Genomic DNA, 25,011 nt, shown 5'->3' with positions numbered 1-25,011 from the left:
CCAATACTAAACCAGTAATTCTCTACTCCCCTAAACATCTGTAAAAAACACTAACACATTTCTATAACAATATTTTCTGCCCTCCCCTACCTGCCTTCATTGCATTTTGAAGTGCCATTTTCTCTGTATTTGCCTCCATTGCACATCTATACGTTATTGTAACATACAATATACTTAACACTTGTACATTTCCTGCCCTTGTCTATATGCACTTCTGGTTAGATGCTAACAACATTTCGTTGTACTTGTACTGTTCAATGACAGTAAAGTTGAATCTAATCGGTATCTCCCTCCAGACCTTCTACACGCCCGAGATGGTCGGAAGTCTCCAGTCTACAAGGTCCCCCACGGGTCTTTGCAACACCATTCCCCACATCCCCAACAGTCACTGTACACCCCTGGACTTGAACACAGCGAGTGCATCATTGCTCACAGGTGCTTTCCATTTCCCATCAGTAGATGTATTCCTTTGTCATCCCAATGAGTAGTATTGTTTGTAGTAGAGGTGTGCCTTCACGCTGAGCTGTTCTCTAGTTGAAGTAATCCTACCAACCTGTCCTGACGTGTCTCTCCTTGATCGTTGTTGCTTCACTGGTTGATAAATACACACCCTAGTGGGTCCCCTGGTCGTTGGCAGCGGTCCCATTCCTTACTTCTCTCATCAACTTGTCTGTGACCACTGACTAACACCCCCTGACTTCAAGATGGCAAGAGTTGTTCTCGTCCCGAACCAAACAACATTCGAACCTCTGACATCAATGACTAAAAACCGATATCCCTTCTGTCTTTCCGTTCGAAGACATTGGAGCGTGCTGTCTCCCACCAACTCTCCTGTTAGCTTGGTCTGAACAATATCCTTGACCCTAACCAGGACGACTTCAACATGGTCACTTGACTAAGATGGCTCTTCTTGTAGCAGAATGCCTTTGCAAAGCCGAAGCCAACTCTCTCCCCTGTTCTCTCTGTAGATGGTTTACAGTGTTGCCTTCAACACTGAACCATCTGATCCTACTTTCCACACCTTCCCAGGTCCATTCCGCTACACACAGTCACTTGGCTCTGTCATACCTTCATATGGTGTCACATATAATTGCTATGCTGATAACACTTCCCCTCTTTTGACAACCAGATAGCGGCACAAATGTTAATGTGCCTGGCCAACGCCTCTGCATGGACAGTGGATCACCATATCAAGCTCCACCTCAATAAGATGGAGCTGCTCTTCCTCCAGGCAAAAGCCTGTCAGACCTCTCCATTATAGGTGACAACTCCTCAGTGTCCCTCCCAGAGTGCAAAAGATATGGCATAACCCAGGAAAACCTGTTGTTCTCTGTAAACATTGTAGTGGTGACTGGTTCCAGCAGGTTTACCCTTTATAATATTCATAGTGTATGTCCTTACTTCAGACACTTGTCATCTCTTGTCTGGACTACTGCAACTCACTGCTGGTAGGGTTCCATGATTGTGACATAAAACCTTTGCAACATAGTATGAATGCTGCAGTTCACATGGTGTTCAACCTTCCCATTATTTCTGATGTCACCCCATTCCACCTGTATTCTCAACTGGCCGCTCCCATTCAGCCAAGTGAATGATCGTCTTTTTCCTCCCATCTAGGACAGCAGGGCCTATTTACCTAGAACATCTTAAACCCAACCTGTTTAAAGAATAAAATAACTCTTAAGTCCTCCCCACCATTGCTTTTTGGGAACTAATGCTTCCAATTTCAATTGTTATGCTTCTCTTCAAACACAGTCTTTACTTTGAAGGCTACCAAATGTAATAAGTTGTATCTACAACTACTGAGTTGGGTCGTCATCTCACCTAGTTTTAACATTACAGCACTAACTGTATGTCACTGGATAAAAGCTGAATAACTGCAATGGAAAACTTCTAATCACCATGAACAACAGTATCAGAAACTAGCGTCAGTCATCTTTTCTGAATTAAAATCTTTTCATGAAATTGACGAGCAAATAAAGGTTTTGGTGCTACATGGTCCTTATCTTGTCATCATTGTTGTTTACATGGAGGCTTATGCAAGGCTTAACCGTGGTTGGGAGGAGATGGTGAGTCTCCCACACCATGGTGCCCCAACTACTGCAGAAAAAATATACATGCATATCCTATTAATCTAGTAATAAAAAACGTTATTAGACAAAATAATATTGTGAAAGACGTCTCAACAATTAACTCTGGAGAGAAAAACGTTTACAGGACTACATAAAAATAAAAACAATGGCCCTACTTTTTAATTATAAGTAAATTGTACAGCAATTCTGGGAAAGTACAGTTACAATTGTATCAATGGCAGTTGCTTTTGTTTTTTTATCAATGATCCATTCCACCATCCACCACCATAGCTGAATTAAATATCATTCTACCATTACATAAAAACACAGAAATAATCTAGAATTCAATCCAGTAATAAAGAACTGTACAATTAATATTGCATTAATGTCTAAAATAAAGATATTTAAGTTACTTCAGAAAACAATCAAGTCAAAATACTGAATAAAGATTAAATACAAGTTTAGTAGTTCAGCAATTTTGTGTTTTTTAACACCCAGTACACTATCCTTAATGATGATTGGTACCCTTCACTAATAGAACTTCACACACTCCACCCTCGCAGTGCCTGCATGTGTCATTATGCATTCATGTTCATTTGGGGCTCCGACTCACTATGTTCCACTTAGTTTGACTGACACCTCTGTGCATGCAAATGAGCAGCTATATTAAACAGCATTTAAGATATCTGTCATGTCAAGTCTTTGGCATTAATTAATCATGTGCATTATTAACAAGGCCTTCTTTTAAAGCTTACAGTACATCGATAGCAGCGGACTGATTTATCACTGAATAGGTGTCAGTATTTTCACAGATCCTGTTTCAACAAAGAACCCAGGATAGAGTGGCTGAGTGAATGTGGTCTGGAATCTGTAGAGGAGGGTCATTGTGTCAGAGACACTGTAGAAGGACAGAGTTCCTGCCCTGTGGTCCAGATACACTCCTACTCTGGAGGAGAGGGGGGGAGGGATATCATCCCTGTCTTTATTGTGGTAGAAATAGCAGCTGGATGTAGAGCAGTATAACCTCCAGGACTGATCATTAGACCCAAACAAACATTCAAAACCACTTCCTTTCCTGATTATGTCTTTATATGAGACGGCTACATCTACCCCTTCCCCACTCCACTCTACCTCCCAGTAACAGACTCCAGACAGACCCTCTCTACACAACACCTGGTTAAAAGAGGCAAATCTGTCTGGATGGTCAGGATAGGACTGAGCCTCATCACTACATGTCACCTTTCTGTTCCCCTCAGACAGACACAGGAACTGATTTGCTGTATTGGGATCCAATGTCAGCTGGCAGGAATCTAAGAAGAAGAAAAATACATTGAATGAAAAGTGTGTGTGTCAGGGCCCTTACACGTGTGACTATTTGTCTGATTACTAACCATACAAATAGTTTGGAGCATACTAAACATTCAAACGAAGTGAACACATCATCTTTTTTATCTTTATCCTAGCAGGCTGCCTATTGGAAGGGGATACAGCCCAGAGAGGTGTGGCAGGTTCCTGTTTGCTACAGTTCCGTGTACCAGTCCCGTCAGAATGGTGCACCTGGTCAGGTCTTATTGTTGGTTGTAGTAATATATAGAGGGGGTCTGAGAGAAAACATGACACCAAATGTGATCACTTCATGTGTTTGCTCATTTGTGTCCTCGAACATGCATTCTTACACTGTAAAAGAAAATCACTTTGTGATCTTCCCGTTTGTTAATTCAACCCACTAGTCATCACTGTTGTTAGGGTCAGGTGAAGTACCACATGAGAGGCAATCTGCTGAAACCAAAAAAGCTCACGAGGATGGACAATGTGTCGGAGTGCACGATGTGGGCACAAAAGACGGACAGTACATGCGTCTTTTGTGAGCGACGCATGTCAGGGAGACGGATGGGCACATGTCAACTGGAAAGGGCACGAAATCGCAAAGGGGCATGTGTTCTGCACAGCTTGAGCCTTACCTGTGCACGTAACTGGTCAGGTGAATACCTTGGTAAACCATCAGGCCTGATTTGGCCTGAACACATCCGAAAAAAAGCGGTTGATGCTTATCTGTCTGGAAAGGTTATAAAGCTAATTCTACGAGTCATATTGTGCATAATGGAGAATGTTTGGGACAGAAGTGGGTCTTCCCAGGAATGGCCATCCTCCCAAAATACATCCAAGAGCTGTGGACCTGTGGACCCCTCTCAATGTTCATTAGTTCATTGGTTCAGAAATATACTGGGAAAAAATGGGATTCATGGCAGAGCTGCAAGGCAGACACCACAACTCTCTAAGAAGATTAGTTGAGTACTCTTCTGCATCACAACCTGTACAAATTCATCATTCAAGGAACCATGAATTCTCCTTCGTATCAGAGAATTCTACAGGAGAATACCAGGTCTTCCGTCTGTGAGCTGAAACTGAAGCCCAGCTGTATTATGCAGCAAAAAAGTTATAGCGAAATAAACCTACAGCCTACACAGTAATAAATACAGGATGTTTGAACATTTCAAGTCCGCCTAATGAATAACAAAACACAGCTCTTTGTGGAAGCATTCATTTTGCACAGTTGAAAATCAACCCAACAACTTTGCTGTAAAGCCATTCAATTTGTTTCTGCACTATCAAGGTGTTGCAGGATGAAGTGCATGCCCATGTCGACTGCATCGTCCATGTTGCCCCACTGACAAAAGCTAGCAAACAGGGATTAGCTTCTCTACCATTTCTCTCCTCCGAGCAATAATTGATATAGCCTGCAAATACAATATAAGCAAATAAATATCTGCTCTTCAAGCCCCGTCCCTGGCTGACCAAAGTCACCTCTACCTGCGGTGAGGGGGGCTGAACTAATCTGGCCCAGTTTTCCTTTCTTATTTTTCTATATAGCTCAATGTGAACAGAAGTTAATGGGGGTTGGGCACGTCACTAGAATAGTCTAGTCTGATTGGCACATTCTATTTACTGTGTGCATTCAGCAAATATATATATTTTTTTGCTATCTACAGTAAAACATGAAATGGGTTTATTCAGCTGTAACCACAAGAGATCCAGTGTACCTATTTCCCCTGATATAAAACCATTTCCACACAGGACTTTACAGAGGACTGTATATAAAATACACCCATGCTGAACGGAAGTTGAATGGGCAAGCTAACTGATTCAGCATGATTTTGAAATTATTGTAAACTCAATCTCCCATGTTCACCTAAACTACGTATACCACATCTTCTGAAGGCCGGTGTGGTGAGAGTGCCCTCTAGTGTCCACTCTTGATAACTGCTTCTTATAAAATGAAGTAGGAGATCTGGGTTACTGATTATTTGTATGCTGTTAAAAAAAAATGCACATGGGAAACAATATATTGCACACACATTTTCTAAATAATTATTGGAATTGGAATTATTGGGATTCTTTTTGGGGCTGGGCTGGGCCACTCAGGGTGCCCTGTGAGCAAAAGCACATCTCATTTGACCAGAAAATAGAAAACATGTCAGTGAGATGTCTTGCCTTGGGGCACCTCTTCATGGTGTCTGAGCAAAATACTAACTAGAGTGTCCTGGGACCAGATAAAAAAAAATATGGGGGCACAAGTTTCAGGACAATGGAATCTTAGTGGAAATTGGATGCCATCTCCTTTGCAATTCATATTCTTGACTTTCTCCCTTCTGTTTTTGCTTGTTTTTACTTGTTTTTTTAAAGGTAGTGGTGTTTTGTTCCCTCCCCCCATCTTTCTCTACCTCCCAGTCCCATAACTATGGCCTAAAAGTGTCTTTTGCAGTATACTGTAGGATGTCGATAGAATTTCATGGCAGAAACCAGGGGGTTTGTTTTGCTGGCTCTCTGGATGCAAAGATAATAACTTTAGATTATTTCTTTAACCTTGATTCCCTGAAGGAGAGATTCAAGTAAAAAGAAACAAATGCACAGGAATGGGCCCGATCAGGCCAGGTGGAAGGCGGAAAGGGGCAGCACATTAACCTACCCAATGAACTCACATGCATGCGAATAAGATGAAAGTGAATACATTGCAATTGTGTGCAGTGTTTATGGGTGGATGCTGCATGTTTATGCGATTTGTATTTACTCACATGCTAAGAAATCTTTTCTGGTCTTGGGCTCATCGGGTAGGTTCATCTCTGTAGTAACTATGAAAAAAGATATGACTCATGTATGACAGGTGAACAGCCAAACTTTTTCTTCCAGAAAATAGCATGCTAAAAATCAGCTGTGCGTGTGTATGTGTACGTGTATAAATGTTTAAAATTGTGTGCTGTGTGTCGATGGTGCATGGTTGTGTGATTGCATATTATACTCAAATGAACCTTTTTCGGTCTCTGGTGGAGTATGTTGTTTCCTCTCATCTGTTTAAACAAGCAAAAAGAAGCATGCTGAATTTTACTTAATTTACTTCAAATATATTCATGGCTTATTTACTTATTGGAAGTATAATTTACATTGTGTGAGTCTCTACCCTTATTTGAAAAAGATATTTGAATATATTTCTATTTAATAGAATTTTTCGGTATATTTACAAAAACCTTACTTGAAATTAATATTTCTGTAATAAAAATATATTTCATATAAGCAGGCTAGATGGAACACTAAAAAAGGCAGATAATTAGCTTATCCAAGCTGAACCAACTTGCAAAGAACCAACTTGAATGTTTCCTGCATTCAGTGGGGCAGTCCCTGAGGCAAAATAAGCAGGCCTAATCACCCACTCCGGCCTCAGCCAACTGCACTCATTATTTATATTAAATACCAACCATGGGGCCAAAGGAGGCAGTGATAGTGAATAATACCAACATCACCCCAATGCTCTGATCTCCCACCAACAAATACAGCAACAATGTGTGTTTACTTGTGGGTAAATTACAGGAACCAAATCTGTGAGACTCAACAGGAGAGGATGTAGCTTGAAAAAAACAAACAGTCCAATCTGCTCTCCGTCGGTATCAGCAGTTGTGTGTCCATAGTCAACAATGAGAGGGACCATGTGCCCCCATGCTTGTTAACGGTACTGACCAGTAAGTCATGTATGTGCCCCCAAGCTTGTTAACGGTACTGACCAGTAAGTCATGTATGTGCCCCCATGCTTGTTAACGGTACTGACCAGTAAGTCATGTATGTGCCCCCATGCTTGTTAACGGTACTGACCAGTAAGTCATGTATGTGCCCCCATGCTTGTTAACAGTACTGACCAGTAAGTCATGTATGTGCCCCCATGCTTGTTAATGGTACTGACCAGTAAGTCATGTATGTGCCCCCATGCTTGTTAACGGTACTGACCAGTAAGTCATGTATGTGCCCCCATGCTTGTTAACAGTACTGACCAGTAAGTCATGTATGTGCCCCCATGCTTGTTAACGGTACTGACCAGTAAGTCATGTATGTGCCCCCATGCTTGTTAACAGTACTGACCAGTAAGTCATGTATGTGCCCCCATGCTTGTTAACAGTACTGACCAGTAAGTCATGTATGTGCCCCCATGCTTGTTAACAGTACTGACCAGTAAGTCATGTATGTGCCCCCATGCTTGTTAACAGTACTGACCAGTAAGTCATGTATGTGCCCCCATGCTTGTTAACAGTACTGACCAGTAAGTCATGTATGTGCCCCCATGTTTGTTAACAGTACTGACCAGTAAGTCATGTATGTGCCCCCATGCTTGTTAACGGTACTGACCAGTAAGTCATGTATGTGCTGGTTGCACCATGTCACTGAACACACTCCCTTTATTGAGTAGTGGCCACACTGTTCTTCCCACCATCAAAGTCAGTTTTTTTTTTGTCCACAAAAATGTTGATGGAAATGTTAGTTTAACACCTTTTTTTCACGGGCAATTAATGAAAAAAAAATAGTTAAAAAAAAAATAACAATAACTAAACCCAAAAATATATATCTGTAATGTCATATTTTGTTGACTAAAAATAATTTCTGTGACTTACACTGATCAGCCACAACATTATGACAACCTGCTTAATATTATGTAGGTCCCCATTTTGCCACCAAAACAGTCCTGACCCATCGAGACATGGACTCCACTGGACCTCTGAAGGTGTGCTGTGGTATCTGCCACCAAGATGTTAGCAGCAGATCCTTTAAGTCCTGTAAGTTGTGAGGTGGGGCCCCCATGGATCGGACCTGTTTGTCCAGCACATCCCACAGATGCTTGATTGGTCAACACCTTGAATGCGTTGTTGGGTTCCTAAAACCATTCCTGAACCATTTTTGCTTTGTGGCAGGGTGCATTATCCTGCTGAAAGAGGCCAATGCCATCAGGGAATACCGTTGCCATTAAAGGGTGCACATGGTCTGCAACAATGATTAGGTAGGTGGTACATTTTAAAGTAACATCCACATGATCACATGCCCAGTGTAGACGCTTTCGGCTGTGGACAGGGGTCAGCATGGGCACCCTGACTGGTCTGCAGCTACACAGCCCCATACACAACAAACTGTGATGCACTGTGTGTTTCTGACACCTTTCTATCAGTACCAGCATTAATGTTTTCAGCAATTTGAGCTACAGTAGCTGATCTGTTGGATCGGACCACACGGGCCAGCCTTCGCTCCCTACGTGCATTAATGAGCCTTGGCCGCCCATGACACTTTTCCTTCCTTGGATCACTTTTAATAGGTACTGACCACTGCAGACCGGGAACACCCCACAAGGGCTGCAGTTTAAGAGATGCTCTTACCCAGTCGTCCAGGCATCACAATATGGTTCTTGTCAAGGTCTCTCAGATCCTTATGCTTGCCCATTTTTCCTGCTTCTAACACATCAACTTTGAAGACAGAATTATCCTTGCTGCCTTATATATCCCACCCACTGACAGGTCCCATGCTAACAAGATTATCAGTTATTCACTTCACCTGTCAGTGGTCATAATGTTATGGCTGATCGGTGTATCAGTGTTATTCACTTCACCTGTCAGTGGTCATAATGTTAAGGCTGATCGGTGTATCAGTGTTATTCACTTCACCTGTCAGTGGTCATAATGTTATGGCTGATCGGTGTATCAGTGTTATTCACTTCACCTGTCAGTGGTCATAATGTTATGGCTGATCGGTGTATCAGTGTTATTCACTTCACCTGTCAGTGGTCATAATGTTATGGCTGATCGGTGTATCAGTGTTATTCACTATACCTGTCAGTGGTCATAATGTTATGGCTGATCGGTGTATCAGTGTTATTCACTTCACCTGTCAGTGGTCATAATGTTATGGCTGATCGGTGTATCAGTGTTATTCACTTCACCTGTCAGTGGTCATAATGTTATGGCTGATCAGTGTATCAGTGTTAATCACTTCACCTGTCAGTGGTCATAATGTTATGGCTGATCGGTGTATCAGTGTTATTCACTTCACCTGTCAGTGGTCATAATGTTATGACTGATCTGTGTATCAGTGTTATTCACTTCACCTGTCAGTGGTCATAATGTTATGGCTGATCGGTGTATCAGTGTTATTCACTTCAGCTGTCAGTGGTCATAATGTTATGGCTGATCAGTGTATCAGTGTTATTCACTATAAGCCAACTGGTGTGGATCGATTCAATGTAAGTAATGGATGTTTACTATAGGTTAATGAGGAAATACATTTGATTTGACTAAAATGTGACACAAATGTACAATTATTTTGTTGAATAAAATGGCTCACTGTTTTTAAACTTTTCACAATAAATAAACTAAATCATTATTCCATTGACACAAATGTGTCTAAAACTAGTCAAATGATAAAATGACTGAGACTATACAAACACAAAAAGGAGGGCAAAAATGACCCCTGCCCCGAGCGGAGTGTGTATTGTGATCATCATCCGGGATGAGACTGTCCAACTGAGAACCGTGCAACAACATTTGCGGGTCCCTCCATCGGGCCAGAACCCTGAGGCACGACAGGCATAGCTGGAGGACTAGCTGGAGGCTCCATGTTTGTGTGACGTGTATTTACTCACGTGCTAAGAAATCTTCTCTTGTTTTGGGCGGAGCCTGCTGTTTGCTCTTAACTGCAGTCACTGTGGAAAAGGCAAGTCTCATGTAAGACTGGTCAACAACCACAATTTGTCCTCCAGAAAGTAAAATGTTAAGAATTAGCTGTGGGTTTGCATATGTTAGTGTCTGTCGGGAAGGGGGGTTGGTGTGAGTGCAGATAAGGTGTGGGTGAATAGGTTGTAATTGTGTGCTTTGTGTGTAGGTGGATGATGCAAGCTGGTGATCACTCACATGGCTGAGCAGGTTGTGTTATCCCACCTGTATTCATAATAGAGAAATATGTGACTGGTCAAGAACCATATGTTGATTTCTATGACTGGTCAACAAACCAACATGTTTATTCCCATGCTGTCATTGTCAATAGTCAATTTTTGGCATCTATTGTCCACTAGGTGCTCTTGGAGAATACCTCAAAGAACTGGACACATTCACAAGCAAATGTCCCTGATGATGGTTCTCCACTCATATTACTATACGGATTGAAGGAGAAGTTTACTTCCAGATTGACCTATCATCCTTTTGCTCCCTCCTGGCTACTTTAGCTTCTGCTCGTTCAACTGCTAAAGCCTCTTAAAATGTCAAATATCTTAGTATTGTTCAAAGAAATTCTCTGGCTCCTTCTCCTCTATCTTTGAACCTCCACCTCATCTGCCTCCATCTTTGCTTCCTGCTAATAAAGTTTTCAACGATTTTGAAAAGTAGGTAAGTCTAAGCCCATATTGATTATTTAGCTGTAACTTGAATATATTTTGGTGAACAGACAAAATAACAAAACTTGTGTCAGTGTCCAATTATTTCCAGGCCTGACTGTTTATAACGGTGAAGAGATCTGTAGAGCCTGCTCCATGTAGCAAACGAAGGAGTGGACCACTTCAAAACTCAGCGCCTCCCTTTAAGCCTACTGAGTCCACTAGTCACTCACACACTAAACTCCTCTACATACATCTTTGGAAAAAATTAAAAGATCACCGCACCTTTTTCTTTCCTTTCCAAAAAAGTCGAAAAGGAAGGTTTTGAGTGAGGAACAGAAGGGTTAAAATTAAGAGACCACTGCAAATTGCACCCTTCTGTTCCTCACTCAAAACTTTCCTTTTTAACTTTTTTGGAAAGGAAGGAAAAAGTTGCAGTGGTCTCTTCATTTTTTCCGGATATGTATATGTTTTTCCCTTGCTCTCTCCAAATATGACGTCACTGACATTAATCAGAACTCAGTGCCTAGTAAGCCAGCTATTCCTATTATTGGGGAGGTTAAAGTTCATTCTCAGGTTTAATTTGAGGGGATTCACATCCAAAATGGAAGAAGGTTTTAGTAATTACAGTTCTTTAATATGTAGCCTCCTCCTTTTCAAGGGACCAAAAGTAATTAGACAATTGACTCAAAAGCTGTTTCATGGACAGGTGTGGGTTATTCCTTCATTATTTCTTCATCAATTAAGCAGGTAAAAGGTCTGGAGTTGATTCCAGGTGAGGCATTTGCATTTGGAAACTGTTGCTGTGAACCCAAAACATGCGGTCAAAGGAGTGCTCAATGCAAGTGAAACAGGCCGTCCTTACACTGGAACATTAGGAGGAACATTATGAGTGGCCAAATCAACAGTTTGGTACATTCTGAGAAAAATGAACGCACAAATGTCAATGGCACATATGATGAAACCATAGTAACAATTAGTAACAGATTTTTTTTTTCAACTATTTCATTTGTGTTGATTTGGGCCCCATTCCATTAAAACCATTTGTTTTTCAACTTAGAATTGTATGGCCACCTAAGGTACTGTATGATTGTGGTTCTGCTTAAACAACAACCTGTATTATATTTCCAGACCAATCCAGACCAATGGAATGTTGAAAAAATGATTTTATTAATCAGTGAAGTCCCAGACTACATCTTTAAGTATTACAGTTAGGCTTAAAGTTGGGGTTAGGGTTAGAATTGGGTTTAGCCATTAGGGTTAGGGCAGAGGTTCCCAAACTAGGGGTCGCGACCCCATGTGAGGTCACCTGATTTGAAAATGGGGTTTAAGGAGAATGTTTTACAATTGACTCCCATAGCCTCAAATAAGAAAACAACAATGTTATACATTTTCTTCACATGGTTGGGGTCGTGAGAATTTTTAGATATCAAAATGGTGTTCATGGCCAAAAATGTTTGGGAAACCCTGGCCTAGGGTAAAGGTTAGGGCTGAGTTTAAAAAAATATTTTTTTATGGCAAACAACTTTAAAATTATTTTAAATAGTGAGGTAGGTGTGTGAGTGTGTGTGTGTGTGTGTGTGTGTGAGACAGAGGGAGAGAGATTTACTCACAATCTATGACGTCCTCACTGGTCTTTGGCTCAGAATTTCGTTGAATCTGAACTTGATTGACTATGAAAAAAGAAGGACTCATAAATCCCTAGTAATCTACATAGATGTGTCTAGAGGAGAGATGGACTACAACAATCTACTATTCATAAATAACTAGTTTGAGATCCTCACCCAAATGGAAAGCAATTACGAATATCACATGTATATGCATATACAAGGGTTACAGTATGTTGGGAAATATTTGTAAGAAAAAATATTGTTTGCATACATTTTTTTATTAATCTTTTACAATAGACAACTGACTCCTTGGAATTTCACCACCAGCCACTGCAGTCTGTAGCTATGGGTTTTTTTCTTTGGCTTTGGTCTCAATTGATTCATTTAGGTAAAAGATGGAGTTCGTACTATAACAGCGGATGTATGTTCATCCAGGAGTTGGCATATAGTTTCATTATAGTTGGGCACACACTGATGATGTGTACCAACCTTAGTCCCTTGTTGCTGATGATGGATTAATGCAGCTGCAGACTTCAGGGTAAGGACAAGACACTCTCTTTTCTTTGGGACTGATAGTCAAAACACTTTTTCATGTTGTTATGAAGTGTATTAACCAGTTATTGCTGTGAGCTAAGTCAAACTGTGTTTTTCTGTACCCTATTGTGACTATTTAGAAATGTTCATTGGGTCAATAGTCCCCTCTAGTGATTGCACAAAATCTGGTCAAAATGTAAAGTAACTAAAAATGGAGATAATATCTCACACAAATGCTATACAGGTCTGGAAGAAATTAAGAGACCACCGCACCTTTTTCTTTACTTTCCAAAAAAGTAAAAAAAAGGTTTTTGAGTGAGGAACAGAAAGGTTCAAATTAAGAGACGACTGCAAATTGAATGCTTCTGTTCCTCACTCAAAACTTTCCTTTTCAACTTTTTTGAACGATAAGGGTGCAGTGGTCTCTTAATATTTTCCAGAGCTGTATTTCACAATGATAACATTGTAATAACAATATAACAATGATAACAATATTGCAATTTATAGATAAACAAAATATATATTTAAAGGTTTTTGGGGATTATGTCTCCTTCTGTAGCTTCCATAAAATTGCATCCATAAAACAATTTATTTCACAACCAGACTACATACTGTTCAGAATGTATGTCATACCAGACAATTTGTGTCATAACACATTAAAACACTATGTGTCATATAAAGTGTTACTGATATTGCTTAAAGCAATATATTCTGTCCACTGATGATGGAAAGAAAGTATTGTTTGATTTTATAATTCTTTACCAACCTTCGACAGATATCTGTTCTATTTCCTTCATGCATAGATCCTGTAGTTCTTCTTTCATTTCAAAGACTGATTGCTTCACATGCTCAAAGAAAATATGTGAATAGACACTGATGCTGTGTAAGGCCTCAGATCCAGGAGTGACACAGAGAGACTGGAAACTCTATAGAGACAGGGAAACCAGGGGGATTTGATTAAAGAAAAACTGTCATTTAATTTCAAGCCCATTTCACTGAGAAAGAAGCGGTAGCAATTACAGTATTATAAAGTAAGACTATTGTAAGGTAAGTTAGTGATGTCACCTGGAGGAAATGGATGTGATCCTCTGTGTGTGAGAGCTGCTTCAACTCAACATCTCTCCTCCTCAGCTCAGAGACCTGCTGCTTCAGTTGCTGCATGAGTCCTTCAGCCCGACTCACTTCAGCCTTCTCCTGAGCGCTGATCAGCTCCTTCAACTCAAAGCGCCTTTTCTTAAATGAGCGGATCAGCTCAGTAAAGATCCTCTCACTGTCCTCCACTGCTTCCTGGGCAGAGTGCTGTTAGGACACACAGAGAGAGGATGGGGTCCATTTAAAGAAGCTCACTCACTCAGGTCTCATCAGGACCAAGGACAGCTGGACAAATGAGCTGCCCTGAAATATGGGCACAATGTATAAAATGGTTTGTCATCTGTAAATGCTGAAACCAATGTCCTGTGTAAATGTTATAAATCGTCATTATGAAAATGTCCGCTGGTTGACAGGATTATTGAAATAGAAAGAGACCAAATGTCTATCTTCTGATATGTATTATTTGTATTAATGTAAATGTGTGAGAGCCAGTACTTTGTTTTCCTTGTTTTGCCAAAGAAGTGATTCTGCTGTAGATGCAAAGTGAAGCTTAGGAATGATCTGTTGGTTTGGATGAATAGGTAAGTCAAAAGGTATTGGGTGAGCATTCTTTAATCAGAGTTCTTGACCCAGGTATGTGTGCTATAGCTTTCTACACAATAGACTCTCCTGGCAATTTTCATGCTACAGTACAGTGTACTCTACTTACTGAGTAGAATATATACGATTGAGGATACATTGAAGATTTCTGTTATGTAACTTTATGATGAATTGTGACATTGCTTGGTTGGAAGTCAAATATGTAATATTCTATAAGAATAATTTTATTAAGAAGACCTGTATTTTGAAAGGCTACTTGAGTGAGAAAGAAACCCAAACTAGCCGAGGAGCTAGTGTTGATTTGTACAACCCTGTTTCCAAAAAGTTTGTGACACTGCCTAAAATGGAAATAAAAATAGAATGCAATTATGGGCAAATAATTTATCCTTATATTTAATAATGATAATAGTACAAAGACAACATATCAAATGTTGAACCAGAATTTATTAAAAAGAAAAGATATATGCCCATTTTGAATTTGACGCCTGCAACACGTTTAAAAAAGATTTGGACAGGAGCATGTTAATTACTGTGTTGAATCACCTATTATTTTAACAATACTCTGTAGACCCATTGCTGTAGTTTTGAAAGTGAAATGATTTGCCATTCTTGCTTGATATAGGAATTCAGCTGCTCAACAGTTTGGAGTACAGTTTTCGTTTCATAATTCATAATTTTTTCAATGGTTGACAGGCAGGCCAGTTTAGCACCCGGACTCTTTTACTACAGAGCCATGCTGTTGTAATACGTGCAGAGTGTGGTCTGGCATTGTCCTGCTGAAATAAGCAAAGCCTTCCCTGAAAAAGACGTTTGTTGCTGCAAAACCTGTATACATTGTTCAGCATTAATGATTTCTTCACAGATGTGCAAGTCACCCATGCCATGTGCACTAATGCACCCTCATATGATCACAATTGCTGACTGCTGATATCAAACCAGATGGTCCCTCTCCTCATTAGCCCAGGGGACACAACATCCATGATTCCCTCCAAAGATCTCAAATATTGATTTGTCAGACCAAAGGACAGTTTTCCACTTCACTTCGGTCCATCTTCAATGAGCTTAAAAGAAGACGGCGGCATTTCTGGATCTTGTTTATATATGATATATGGTATCTTCTTTGCATGGTAGCGTTTTAACTTGTATTTGTGGATGCAGCGACGTACTGTGTTCACAGACAATGGTTTTCAGAAGTGTTCCTGAGCCCATACAGTGATGTCCACTACAGAATCATGTCTGTTTATAATGCGTGCCCGAAGATCACGACCATCCAATATTGGTTTTCGGCATTGTCTCTATTTTCTCAGAATTCTCTGAATATTTTAATGATGTTATGTATGCTAGATAAATAGATCCCCAAACTCTTTGTAATTTCACATTGAGAAACTTTATTCTTAAATTGTTGCACTATTTGCTTGCAGTCATTCACAGAGCAGTGAACCTCTCCCCATCTTTACTTTTGAAAGACTCTTCTTCTCTTTTATACCTTATCATATTACTAACCTGTTGCCAATTAACCTAATTAGTTGTGCGTTGTGCCACCAGGTTTTTTTCAGCATTACACAACATTTCCCATCATTTGTTGCTCCCCTTCCAGCTTTTTTAAAATGTGTAGTTGGCATCAAATTCAAAGTGGGCATGTATTTTTCAACAATAATATTTCTCAGTTTCAACATTTGATATGTTGTCTTTGATCTGTTTTCTGTTGAATATAAGGTTTAAAAAAGTTACAGCTTTTTTTTTTTTACGGGGTTGTAGTGTACCAGTTTACCAAAACAGCATCAAAGTCTATGCATCAATGAACAGAATGTAATAACACTTAAAATGTATACTGGTAACAGAAAAGGTAAACAAATCTGTCCATGAGTATGGATATAAAACACTAGATTAGCGAAGGCTGAAACAAATTTTTATTTGTGCTTTATTTTCTCACAAAAATGTGCAAACATGTTTTTTTTTACACAAATCAAGTCACACCAAATATGTATATCCTTGGCAGTGACATTGAGTATTTTCACACTTTTATATAATCTGTGACAATACTTTTGTATGTTTTTGCACTAATTGAGACGATGATGAGTGGGTTATGCTTATGTGTTGACTAGATCGAACCATAACAGGTTATGGTTTTATTATGATATCATTTTGTAAATACATTGAGTCAGATTATATCACAAAGGTTACAGTTGTGCTCATAAGTCTGCATAACCTGGCAGAAATTGTGAAATTTTGGCATTGATTTAGAAAATATATTTATTTAAGGATATTGATCATGTGAAGCCATATGAAGCCATTTGTTATCATATGAAGCCCTTTTATCACATAGTTGTTTGGCTCCTTTTTAAATCATAATGATAACAGAAATCACCCAAATGGCCCTGATCAAAAGTTTACATACCCTTGAATGCTTGGCCTTGTTACTGACACACAAGGTGACACACCCAGGTAAAAACGGAAATTAAAGGTGAATTTCCTGGACGTGTTGCTTTTTAAATTGCAATTATTGTGTGTGTATAAATAGTCAATGAGTTTGTTAGCTCTCACATGGATGCATTGATTAGGCTAGATACAGAGCCATGGGGAGCAAAAAACTGTCAAAAGACCTGCGTAACAAGGTAATGGAACTTTATAAAGATGGAAAAGGATATAAAAAGATTTCCAAAGCCGTGCAAATGCCAGTCAGTACTGTTCATTCACTTATTAGGAAGTGGAAAATTCTGGGATCTCTTGATACCAAGCCAAGGTCAGGTAGACCAAGAAAGATTTCAGCCAAAACTGCCAGCAGTATTGTTCGGGATACAAAAAAACACCCACAGGTAACCTCAGGTGAAATACAGGTTGCTCTGGAAAAAGACGGTGTGGTTGTTTCAAGGAGCACAATACGACGATACTTGAACAAAAATGTGCTTCATGGTCGAGTTGCCAGAAAATAGCTTTTATTGCACCAATGCCACAAAAAAGCCTGGTTACAATATGCCCGACAACACCTTGACATGACTCACAGCTTCTGGCACACTGTCATTTGGAGTGACAAGACCAAAATAGAGCTTTATTGTCACAACCATAAGCTCTATGTTTGGAGAGGGGTCAACAAGGCTTATAGTAAACAGAATAACATCCCCACTGTGAAGCATGGTGGTGGCTCGCTGATGTTTTGGGGGTGTGTGAGCTCTAAAGGCACGGGGAATCTTGTGAAAATTATTGGCAAGATGAATGCAGCATGTAATCAGAAAACACTGGCAGACAGTTTGCATTCTTCTGCACGAACGCTGTGCTTGGGACGCTCTTGGACTTTCCAGCATGACAATGACCCTAAGCACAAGGCCAAGTTGACCCTCCAGTGGTTACAGCAGAAAAAGGTGAAGGTTCTGGAGTGGCCATCACAGTCTCCTGACCTTATATCATCAAGACACTCTGAGGGGATCTCAAATGTGCTGTTCATGCAAGACGACCAAAGACTACCCAAAGACAAATGGGCAACTATGCCACCTGGAAGAAGTCGGGGCCTCATTGACAACTATTACAGAAGACTGTACGCTGTCATTGATGCTAAAGGGGGCAATACACAGTATTAAGAACTAAGGGTACGGAGACTTTTGAACAGGGGTCAGTTCATTTTTTTCTTTGTTGCCCCGTTTTGTTTAATGATTGTGCCATTATGTTATAACCTACAGTTAAATATGAATTCCATGAGAAATATAAGGTGTTTTGCCTGCTCACTCATGTTTTCTTTACAAATGGTACATACAGCTTAAAATACCACCTTTTTCTTTCTTTTCCAAAAAAGTTGAAAAGGAAAATTTTGAGTGAGGAACAGAAGCGTTCAATTTGCAGTGGTCTCTTAATTTTAACCCTTCTGTTCCCCACTCAAAACCTTCCTTTTTGACTTTTTTGGAAAAGAAAGAAAAAGGTGCAGTGGTCTCCAATTTTTTTTTGTATATATATACAGCTCTGGAAATAATTAAGAGACCACTCCTAATTGTTCTTAAATCAGCATCTCTACATGTATGGCAGCCATTTCATTCCAGTGTCTGTTAAATTCCAACACAGGCACACCTCATTTTACTCAATGAGGTACTGATTAGGGGATTACCAGAAAAAAATCTAATTTAACATGAAAAAAAAAATATATATATATATATTTGTTATATTTTTGACCAAAAAAAACTATTCAGCATGACAGAAGAGTTGAAAAGAAAAGCTTTGAGTGAGGAAAAGAAGTGTTCAATTCTGGCTTTACTGGCAGAGAGATATAATGAGCGTCAGGTTGCTTTCATTCACCCCAAATTTGGGGTGAAGTGCACGGCGAGGACGGTTCAAAACAGGCTCCTATTGGCAGGGCTGAAGTTGTGCAAAGTTAGAAAAAAGCCCTTCATCAATGAGAAGCAAAGAAGAGCCAGGCTGAAGTTTGAAAAAGACCACAAGGATTGGACTGTAAGAGGAATGGAGTAAGGTCATCTTCTCTGAGTAAAATTTTCAGCTTTGCCCAACACCTGGTCGTCTAATGGTTAGACGAAGACCTGGAGATGGCTACAAGCTACAGTGTCTCACACGTGAGATTTGGTGGAGGATCGGTGATGATCTGGGGATGCTTTAGCAAGGCTGGAATTGTAGCATGAATCAAGCCAAGTACAAGGTTATCCTGGAAGAACACCTGGTTCCTTCTGCTCTAACAATTTTTTCCAGCAGCACCAATAATCCATGCTAGGTCAATCAAGTTGTGGATGGAGGACCACCAGATCAAGACCCTGTCATGGCCAGCCCAATCTGGGGTCAGTTAATATTTTTCTTTGTTGCCATGTTTTGTTTTATGATTGTGCCTTTTTGTTATGACCTGCAGTTGAATGTGAATCCCATAAGAAATTAAAGGCGTGTTTTGCCTGCTCACTCATGTTTTCTTTACAAATGGTACATATTTTAACAATTCTCCAAAGGTATGTAAACTTTTGAGCATAACGGTATGTCTCTGATATTAATCTCACCTTATTGCCCTCAGCAACCTCAAGTGAGGAATTATTTTTACCACCTACATCATATTATTGGATTTCAAATCCAAACCTTTTGGGTGAATGGCCAAAATGATGGAAACAAACCCGTCCTTGTCCAATAATGAAGACACTGTGTAAACTGCAGCAGTGAAACTCACTTTAAGAGAGACCACAGCCTGCTTAAGCTCCAGAATCTCCTTCTCTTTTTCCTGGATACTCTTCTGTGATTTCTGACGTTCTTCTTCACACTGTTTCTGCACAGATATAAATAAATATTCAATTACACATTTATGATTTTGTAAAGAGTTCAGGTTTCCTACACTCGGTGTGGCATGATAAACTCAATCAGATGTAAGATAATCCTGACCACAACCGGAGGTGCACTGTTTGCTTATCTACTGAAATTTAACATTCCAGGGCGTTGACAGTTTGCTGTTGCTGCTATACCAGTTATATCCCCTTAGACTGAGAAGCCTCATACACTAATTAATACCTTACACACACAAACAAATGTGTTTTGTAACTGTGGAGTTCCCATCTTACCTGTTTGTCAGTCCTTTCTGCTGCAGCTGAGACTGTATCATGTCCTTTATGTTCATCCATTGTACAAAGATAACAGATACACTTCTGATCAGTACGACAGTAAATTTCCTGCAGTTTGTCATGATGAGAACAGATCTTCCCCTGTAGCTGAAAGGAGGCTGGGACCAACTTGTGTTTCTTTAACTGAGCTACTTGGTTGTGAGGCTGAAGGTGAGTCTCACAGAAAGATACCAAACATACTAGACAGGACTTGACAGCTTTGTGTTTTCTTCCAGTGCAGAAATCACAGTCCACATTTCCAGGTGCAGCAGAATTGTACGGAGGAGGAGCACGTTGGAGTCTTGTCGTTGGATTCTCCACTGATTCATCCATATTTAGGGGGGCGTCCTGTAAACACTGGGGGCAGCTGCAGAATCCCATGTCATCTTCCTTTAATCCCATAATACAGCCCATACAGTAGCTGTGTCCACATGGAATAGTTACTGGATCCTTCAGTAGATCCTGGCAGATTGAACAACTGTCAGTGTCCATGACCTCTGCCACTTTCCACACAAAGAACTAAAATGAAGGCAGAGAACCAGAGATACGTTTGGTTTCACTTGAAGAGTCTGTTTTGATGAGTAAGCGTGGCATGTATGATGTCAGTGGATTCCTTTTGGGGTGGGTCCAGACGTCGCCTGACACGCACGTGACAGTCATAGCATGTGTATGAGTGAAACAGTAAGAAATGTAAGGCAACACAGGAGACACATTTTTATATAAAAATCTGTATTCTTCATAAGGTCATGTACAATGATGCAGACATTATATAGATATTTCCTTGGTACGTTATTGCAATGGATGGACAATAGTCAATCCATATAGTCCACACCGGGTGACACATAAATGCAACTTTGAAATGAAGTATCATTGTTTAGATTACATTTCAGCACAACCAGTTGGATGAGAAGGAGTAAAGAATACAAAACTATAGTAGCAGCTTAATACTACTTCTTCAAAAACACTTGTCAGTTTCTTCAGAATTCAAGTGACTGAGAAGTGACCCTTTTTAGTAAGTCTTCATAATAAATATCTGGCTACAGCATCAGTTAGGACTGGCAAAGTCAGGGTATTTTTAAGTGAACTTTGGAACGTGCCTTTCTCCATGACCATCCAAGACCACCTCTTTTTATGCTGTACTGTAATTTTCAATAATGTTCTGTGATGTGTGCAAGCTCTTGAATAAATCCTCGATTTTGGGGGGTATCCCTTTTCTTCTTTCTTTGAGTGTCCCTGAAGTTTTCAATCCCTCCATTAGGTTAGAAAGAGGTGAGGATTAGGACTGATTGTCTGTGGTTACACTAGCAAAGAGTAGTGATTTAAGTCACTTTGGATAAGAGTCTGCTTAAACTAAATGTATTAAAATACCCAAAGCGACTTGTAATACAGTGAGTGAAAACCTTTATTTATTTGTGTTTGTATGATATGTTGTCTCAGTTGGAACTGAAAGCACATCGGCCAAATATGAATGTGAAAGCATTCTTAAAATAGTGGACAGGCAATATGGCATTTTTAATTATGCCCATAACCTGTCAAGCAGAACCAGTTTATTTAGGTTGGCCAACATCAACAATTATTTGGAAAAGGGAAGTAATAAGAAAGAGCCACTGATGTATTCCACCCAGTACACTACTTACCTTTGAAGTCAATTTCCTCTTAGTCATATGTATAAACACTAATGTACAAAAGTATGGGCTCATGTAGACATTTCCTTGTTTTCCATGAAAACATACATTAAATGAGTTAAAAATAGGAAATAGAGTCATTAACCAGGTTATAAATAATATAAATAATGATTTTCAATTTAAATAATAATTGTGTTCTTCAAACAAAAAAAGAACCCTCCATTTGTAGCAATTTCAGCCTTGCAGACCTTTGGTATTCTACTTGTCACTTTGTTGAGGTAATCGGAAGAGATTTCACTCCATGCTTCCTGAAGCACCTCCCACAAGTTGGATTGGTTTCATGGGCACTTCTTACATTTCATACAGTCAAGCTGCCCCCACAACAGCTCAATAGGTTTGAGATCTGGTGACTGTGCTGGCCACTCTATTATAGAAAGAATACCAGCTGATTGCTTCTTCCCTAAATAGGTCTTGCATAGTTAGCTGTGCTTTGGGTCATTGTCGTGTTGTAAAAGGAAATTGGCTCCAATCAAGAGCTGTCCACAAGGTATGGCATGGCGTTGTAAAATGGAGTGATAGCCTTCCTTCTTCACAATCCCTTTCACCATGTACAAATCTCCCACTTTACCACCACCAAAGCAACCCCAGACCATCACATTGCCTCCACCTTGACAGAGGATATCAAGCACACCTACAGCATCTATTAATTTGGTCTGCGTCTCACAAATGTTCTTCTTTGTGACCCAAACACCTCAAACTTAGATTTGTCTGTCCATCACACTTTTTTCCAATCTTCCTCTGTTCAGCGTCTATGTTCTTTTGCACAGACATTTGATCTCTTCTTTTCATTGGCCAGTCTGACATTTGACTGGCCTTTTCTTTGCAACTCTGCCAAGATGGTCATCATCGCGGAGTTGCTACTTCACTGTAGACGTTGAGACTGGTGCTTTGTGGGTACTATTTAATGAAGCTGCCAGTTGAGGACCTCGTATTGGAAAAGTCTTCATTTCTCAAAACACGAATAGACTGACAATTTTCTGGCCAATTTCAGCCTGTAATCAAACCCACAATTGCTAATGCTACAGATACTAAAATAGTCTAAAGAAAGCCAGTTTTATTGCTACTTTAATCAGCCCAACAGTTTTCACCTGTGCTAACATAACTGCAAAATGGCTTTCTAGTGATCAATTAGCATTTGAAAATGATAAACTTGGATAAGCAACGTGCAATTGGAACACAGGACTGATGGTTGCTGATACTCTGTAAGCTAAAGTTGATATTCCATTACACCATGAACAACGTTTACAATGTTTTTCTGATCCATTGGCTGTCATTTTAAACGACCAAAAATGTGCTCATCTATCGAAAACAAGGAAATTGACCCCAAACTTTTGAACAGTAGTACATTTTCTTAAAGACATTTTTCCTTGTGTCAACAAAGATAATCTTTTGGGATTTCAATAAAAGTGTTGTTTGAAAAGCACCATTGAAAAAATCACAACATTAAACCGATTCCCAGACAGGTGGTTTACTAATACTGGGTAAGGGAAATATGAGACTATCCTAAAGCAAGGACACACTGGCAACAGCCTTTATACGTGACATATATTTATACATAAATATTGGCTTAACAAAACCAATAGTGGATTGTTTTTATGGCTTTCAAAAAGTTCCTGACCCCGTTTGAACAGGCTGTCATTAGAGAGATGGGATTTGATTGTTGGCTGGTACCCCAAGGACATTTCTGGTTCTCTACTGTGTAGCGCTGCAGCCTCAGTAGCTTCAATTCAGCTCTCTCTGACCCTGGATTCATGCTTAGGTCCCTCCCAAAATCATCAATATCTGTGCACTTGGAAAGACCTGAAATGTTTGGATTGGTGTTTAAGTGACAGGATTAAGATCCTTCCTGGTCTATTAGAGGTCAGAACTGACCTCTGTATTGACTATATTGCTTATGCACCACATCATATACAGCATCTACTGTACATAGGTGCCAAGGGGGTACGCTGGTAGAGGATGAACAGATGTGTCAGGATTAGGATTCAGTCTCTTCGCATACGGGCCTCATTATTTGTCGTAAACTTGTCAATTTGATCCAGTATGGTTCAAGCTTGGCTAGTACGGCGAGAAGATGATGGGCGCATGTGTGGCCCTCAGGGGCCCCGGAGCAGGCCTAAAGAGCGTTGGGCTGAGCAGAGGGTTCTGGAGCATGGCGGTGTGGCTGGGCCCAGGGGGGCCTCGCAGGGCCAGGGGATTGGAGGTCATTGCGCACAGGGTAGCTGGGTTCAGGTGACTGGCCAGAAAACCTGCCGACAGTGCCTTGGACAGCTGCTTCTGTAGGGCCAATTTGGTCTGGAAAAGTATAGAAACCAGCAGTTATGGAAACATTCTACAGTAGGAATTTAACAGGCAAATGTTATAGCAAATAGCAAAACACACACTGGTGACCAATTAAAGGCAAACACGAATAAATTAGTGGAGGAACATCACAAATGCAGATGCTTCCATACAGGTGTACTGCATGATACAGCATCCTATCATCCTCTGTGGTATAAAAATGCTGAGCAGGTCCAGTTGATTTTGGATCAAGAATGCAAGAGAAAAGGATTTGGTGACATTATTGGGATCTCTTCCAGGATGACAATGCCCCAATCCACAGAGCGCGAGGGGTCACTGAAAATGAACATGAAACTATGTGAATCATGTGCAATGGCCTTCGCAGTCACCATATCTCAACCCAATGGAACACCTTATGGGAGATGTACGTGGACGGACATGCTAGACATTGTTCTCCAGGGTATTTGAATGTATTAAAAGTATTTGTTTTGACTCTGAGAGTGGATTTTCAGGAACTTCCTCAAGTCTGGACTGTATGATCAAACTAATTAACATGTTATGTGTTGAGTGCAAGTTGTGTGTAAATATTGCATTCATATATATTAGCGCTGTCAAATGATTAAAATAATTAATCGCGATTAATCACATTTTTAGAATGTGTTCCTAAATAAAAGAAAATCTTTAAATTAGAAATTAAATGAGTACAGGAGCTGTCTAATTTCCAAGTTGATCCATTAGAGCAGAGTGTCATGGCCTTAAATGTCTCCCCTCAAATGACCACAATGACTGGCAGGATTTATTGATATCCCATGCAAATCTAAATAGAAATAAAGTTACCCATACAAATGAATAATGATGTTAAGCATTTTTTATTAATCGCATTATCGCATTTTTGTATTG

At 40.0% G+C, this 25,011-nt stretch overlaps 2 protein-coding genes across 4 annotated transcripts in view; both read right to left on the bottom strand.

Moving 5' to 3' along the window:
- Positions 1-4: 4 nt before the first annotated feature.
- LOC105027636 (tripartite motif-containing protein 16-like) lies at positions 5-20,703 on the bottom strand. Its single transcript, XM_010899807.4, has 10 exons — positions 20,111-20,703; positions 19,726-19,821; positions 13,953-14,186; positions 13,654-13,813; positions 12,357-12,416; positions 10,286-10,312; positions 10,018-10,077; positions 6,380-6,418; positions 6,146-6,202; positions 5-3,382 (listed from the first exon to the last, which is right to left on the bottom strand). The coding sequence occupies exons 1-10, from the start codon at positions 20,639-20,641 to the stop codon at positions 2,856-2,858; spliced, it is 1,791 nt and encodes a 596-aa protein (XP_010898109.2). The 5' UTR covers positions 20,642-20,703; the 3' UTR covers positions 5-2,855.
- A 1,663-nt stretch (positions 20,704-22,366) lies between these two features.
- Positions 22,367-25,011, bottom strand: part of LOC105027634 (zinc finger protein 385D) — an 88,168-nt gene continuing 85,523 nt past the window's right edge. For all 3 annotated transcript variants that reach the window (XM_020044639.2, XM_010899805.3, XM_020044640.2), the window contains one exon: positions 22,367-24,126. In XM_020044639.2, the coding sequence (XP_019900198.1) occupies positions 23,890-24,126 (237 nt within the window). In that variant the 3' untranslated portion in view covers positions 22,367-23,889. The remainder of the gene's footprint in view (positions 24,127-25,011) is intronic.

The sequence above is a fragment of the Esox lucius genome, chromosome 5 (genome assembly GCF_011004845.1).
Source record: "Esox lucius isolate fEsoLuc1 chromosome 5, fEsoLuc1.pri, whole genome shotgun sequence".
Lineage (NCBI taxonomy): Eukaryota > Metazoa > Chordata > Actinopteri > Esociformes > Esocidae > Esox > Esox lucius.
This window is presented reverse-complemented; position numbering and strand designations above follow the sequence as displayed.

Excerpts from the sequence above, each read along its gene's own strand:
- LOC105027636 (XM_010899807.4), bottom strand. The coding sequence starts at position 20,641 with ATGGACACTGACAGTTGTTCAATCTGCCAGGATCTACTGAAGGATCCA. Across the intron at positions 19,822-20,110 it reads CAGAAAGGACTGACAAACAG|AAACAGTGTGAAGAAGAACG; the intron begins GTAAGATGGGAA and ends ATATCTGTGCAG. Across the intron at positions 13,814-13,952 it reads ATCACATCCATTTCCTCCAG|AGTTTCCAGTCTCTCTGTGT; the intron begins GTGACATCACTA and ends CTGTCTCTATAG.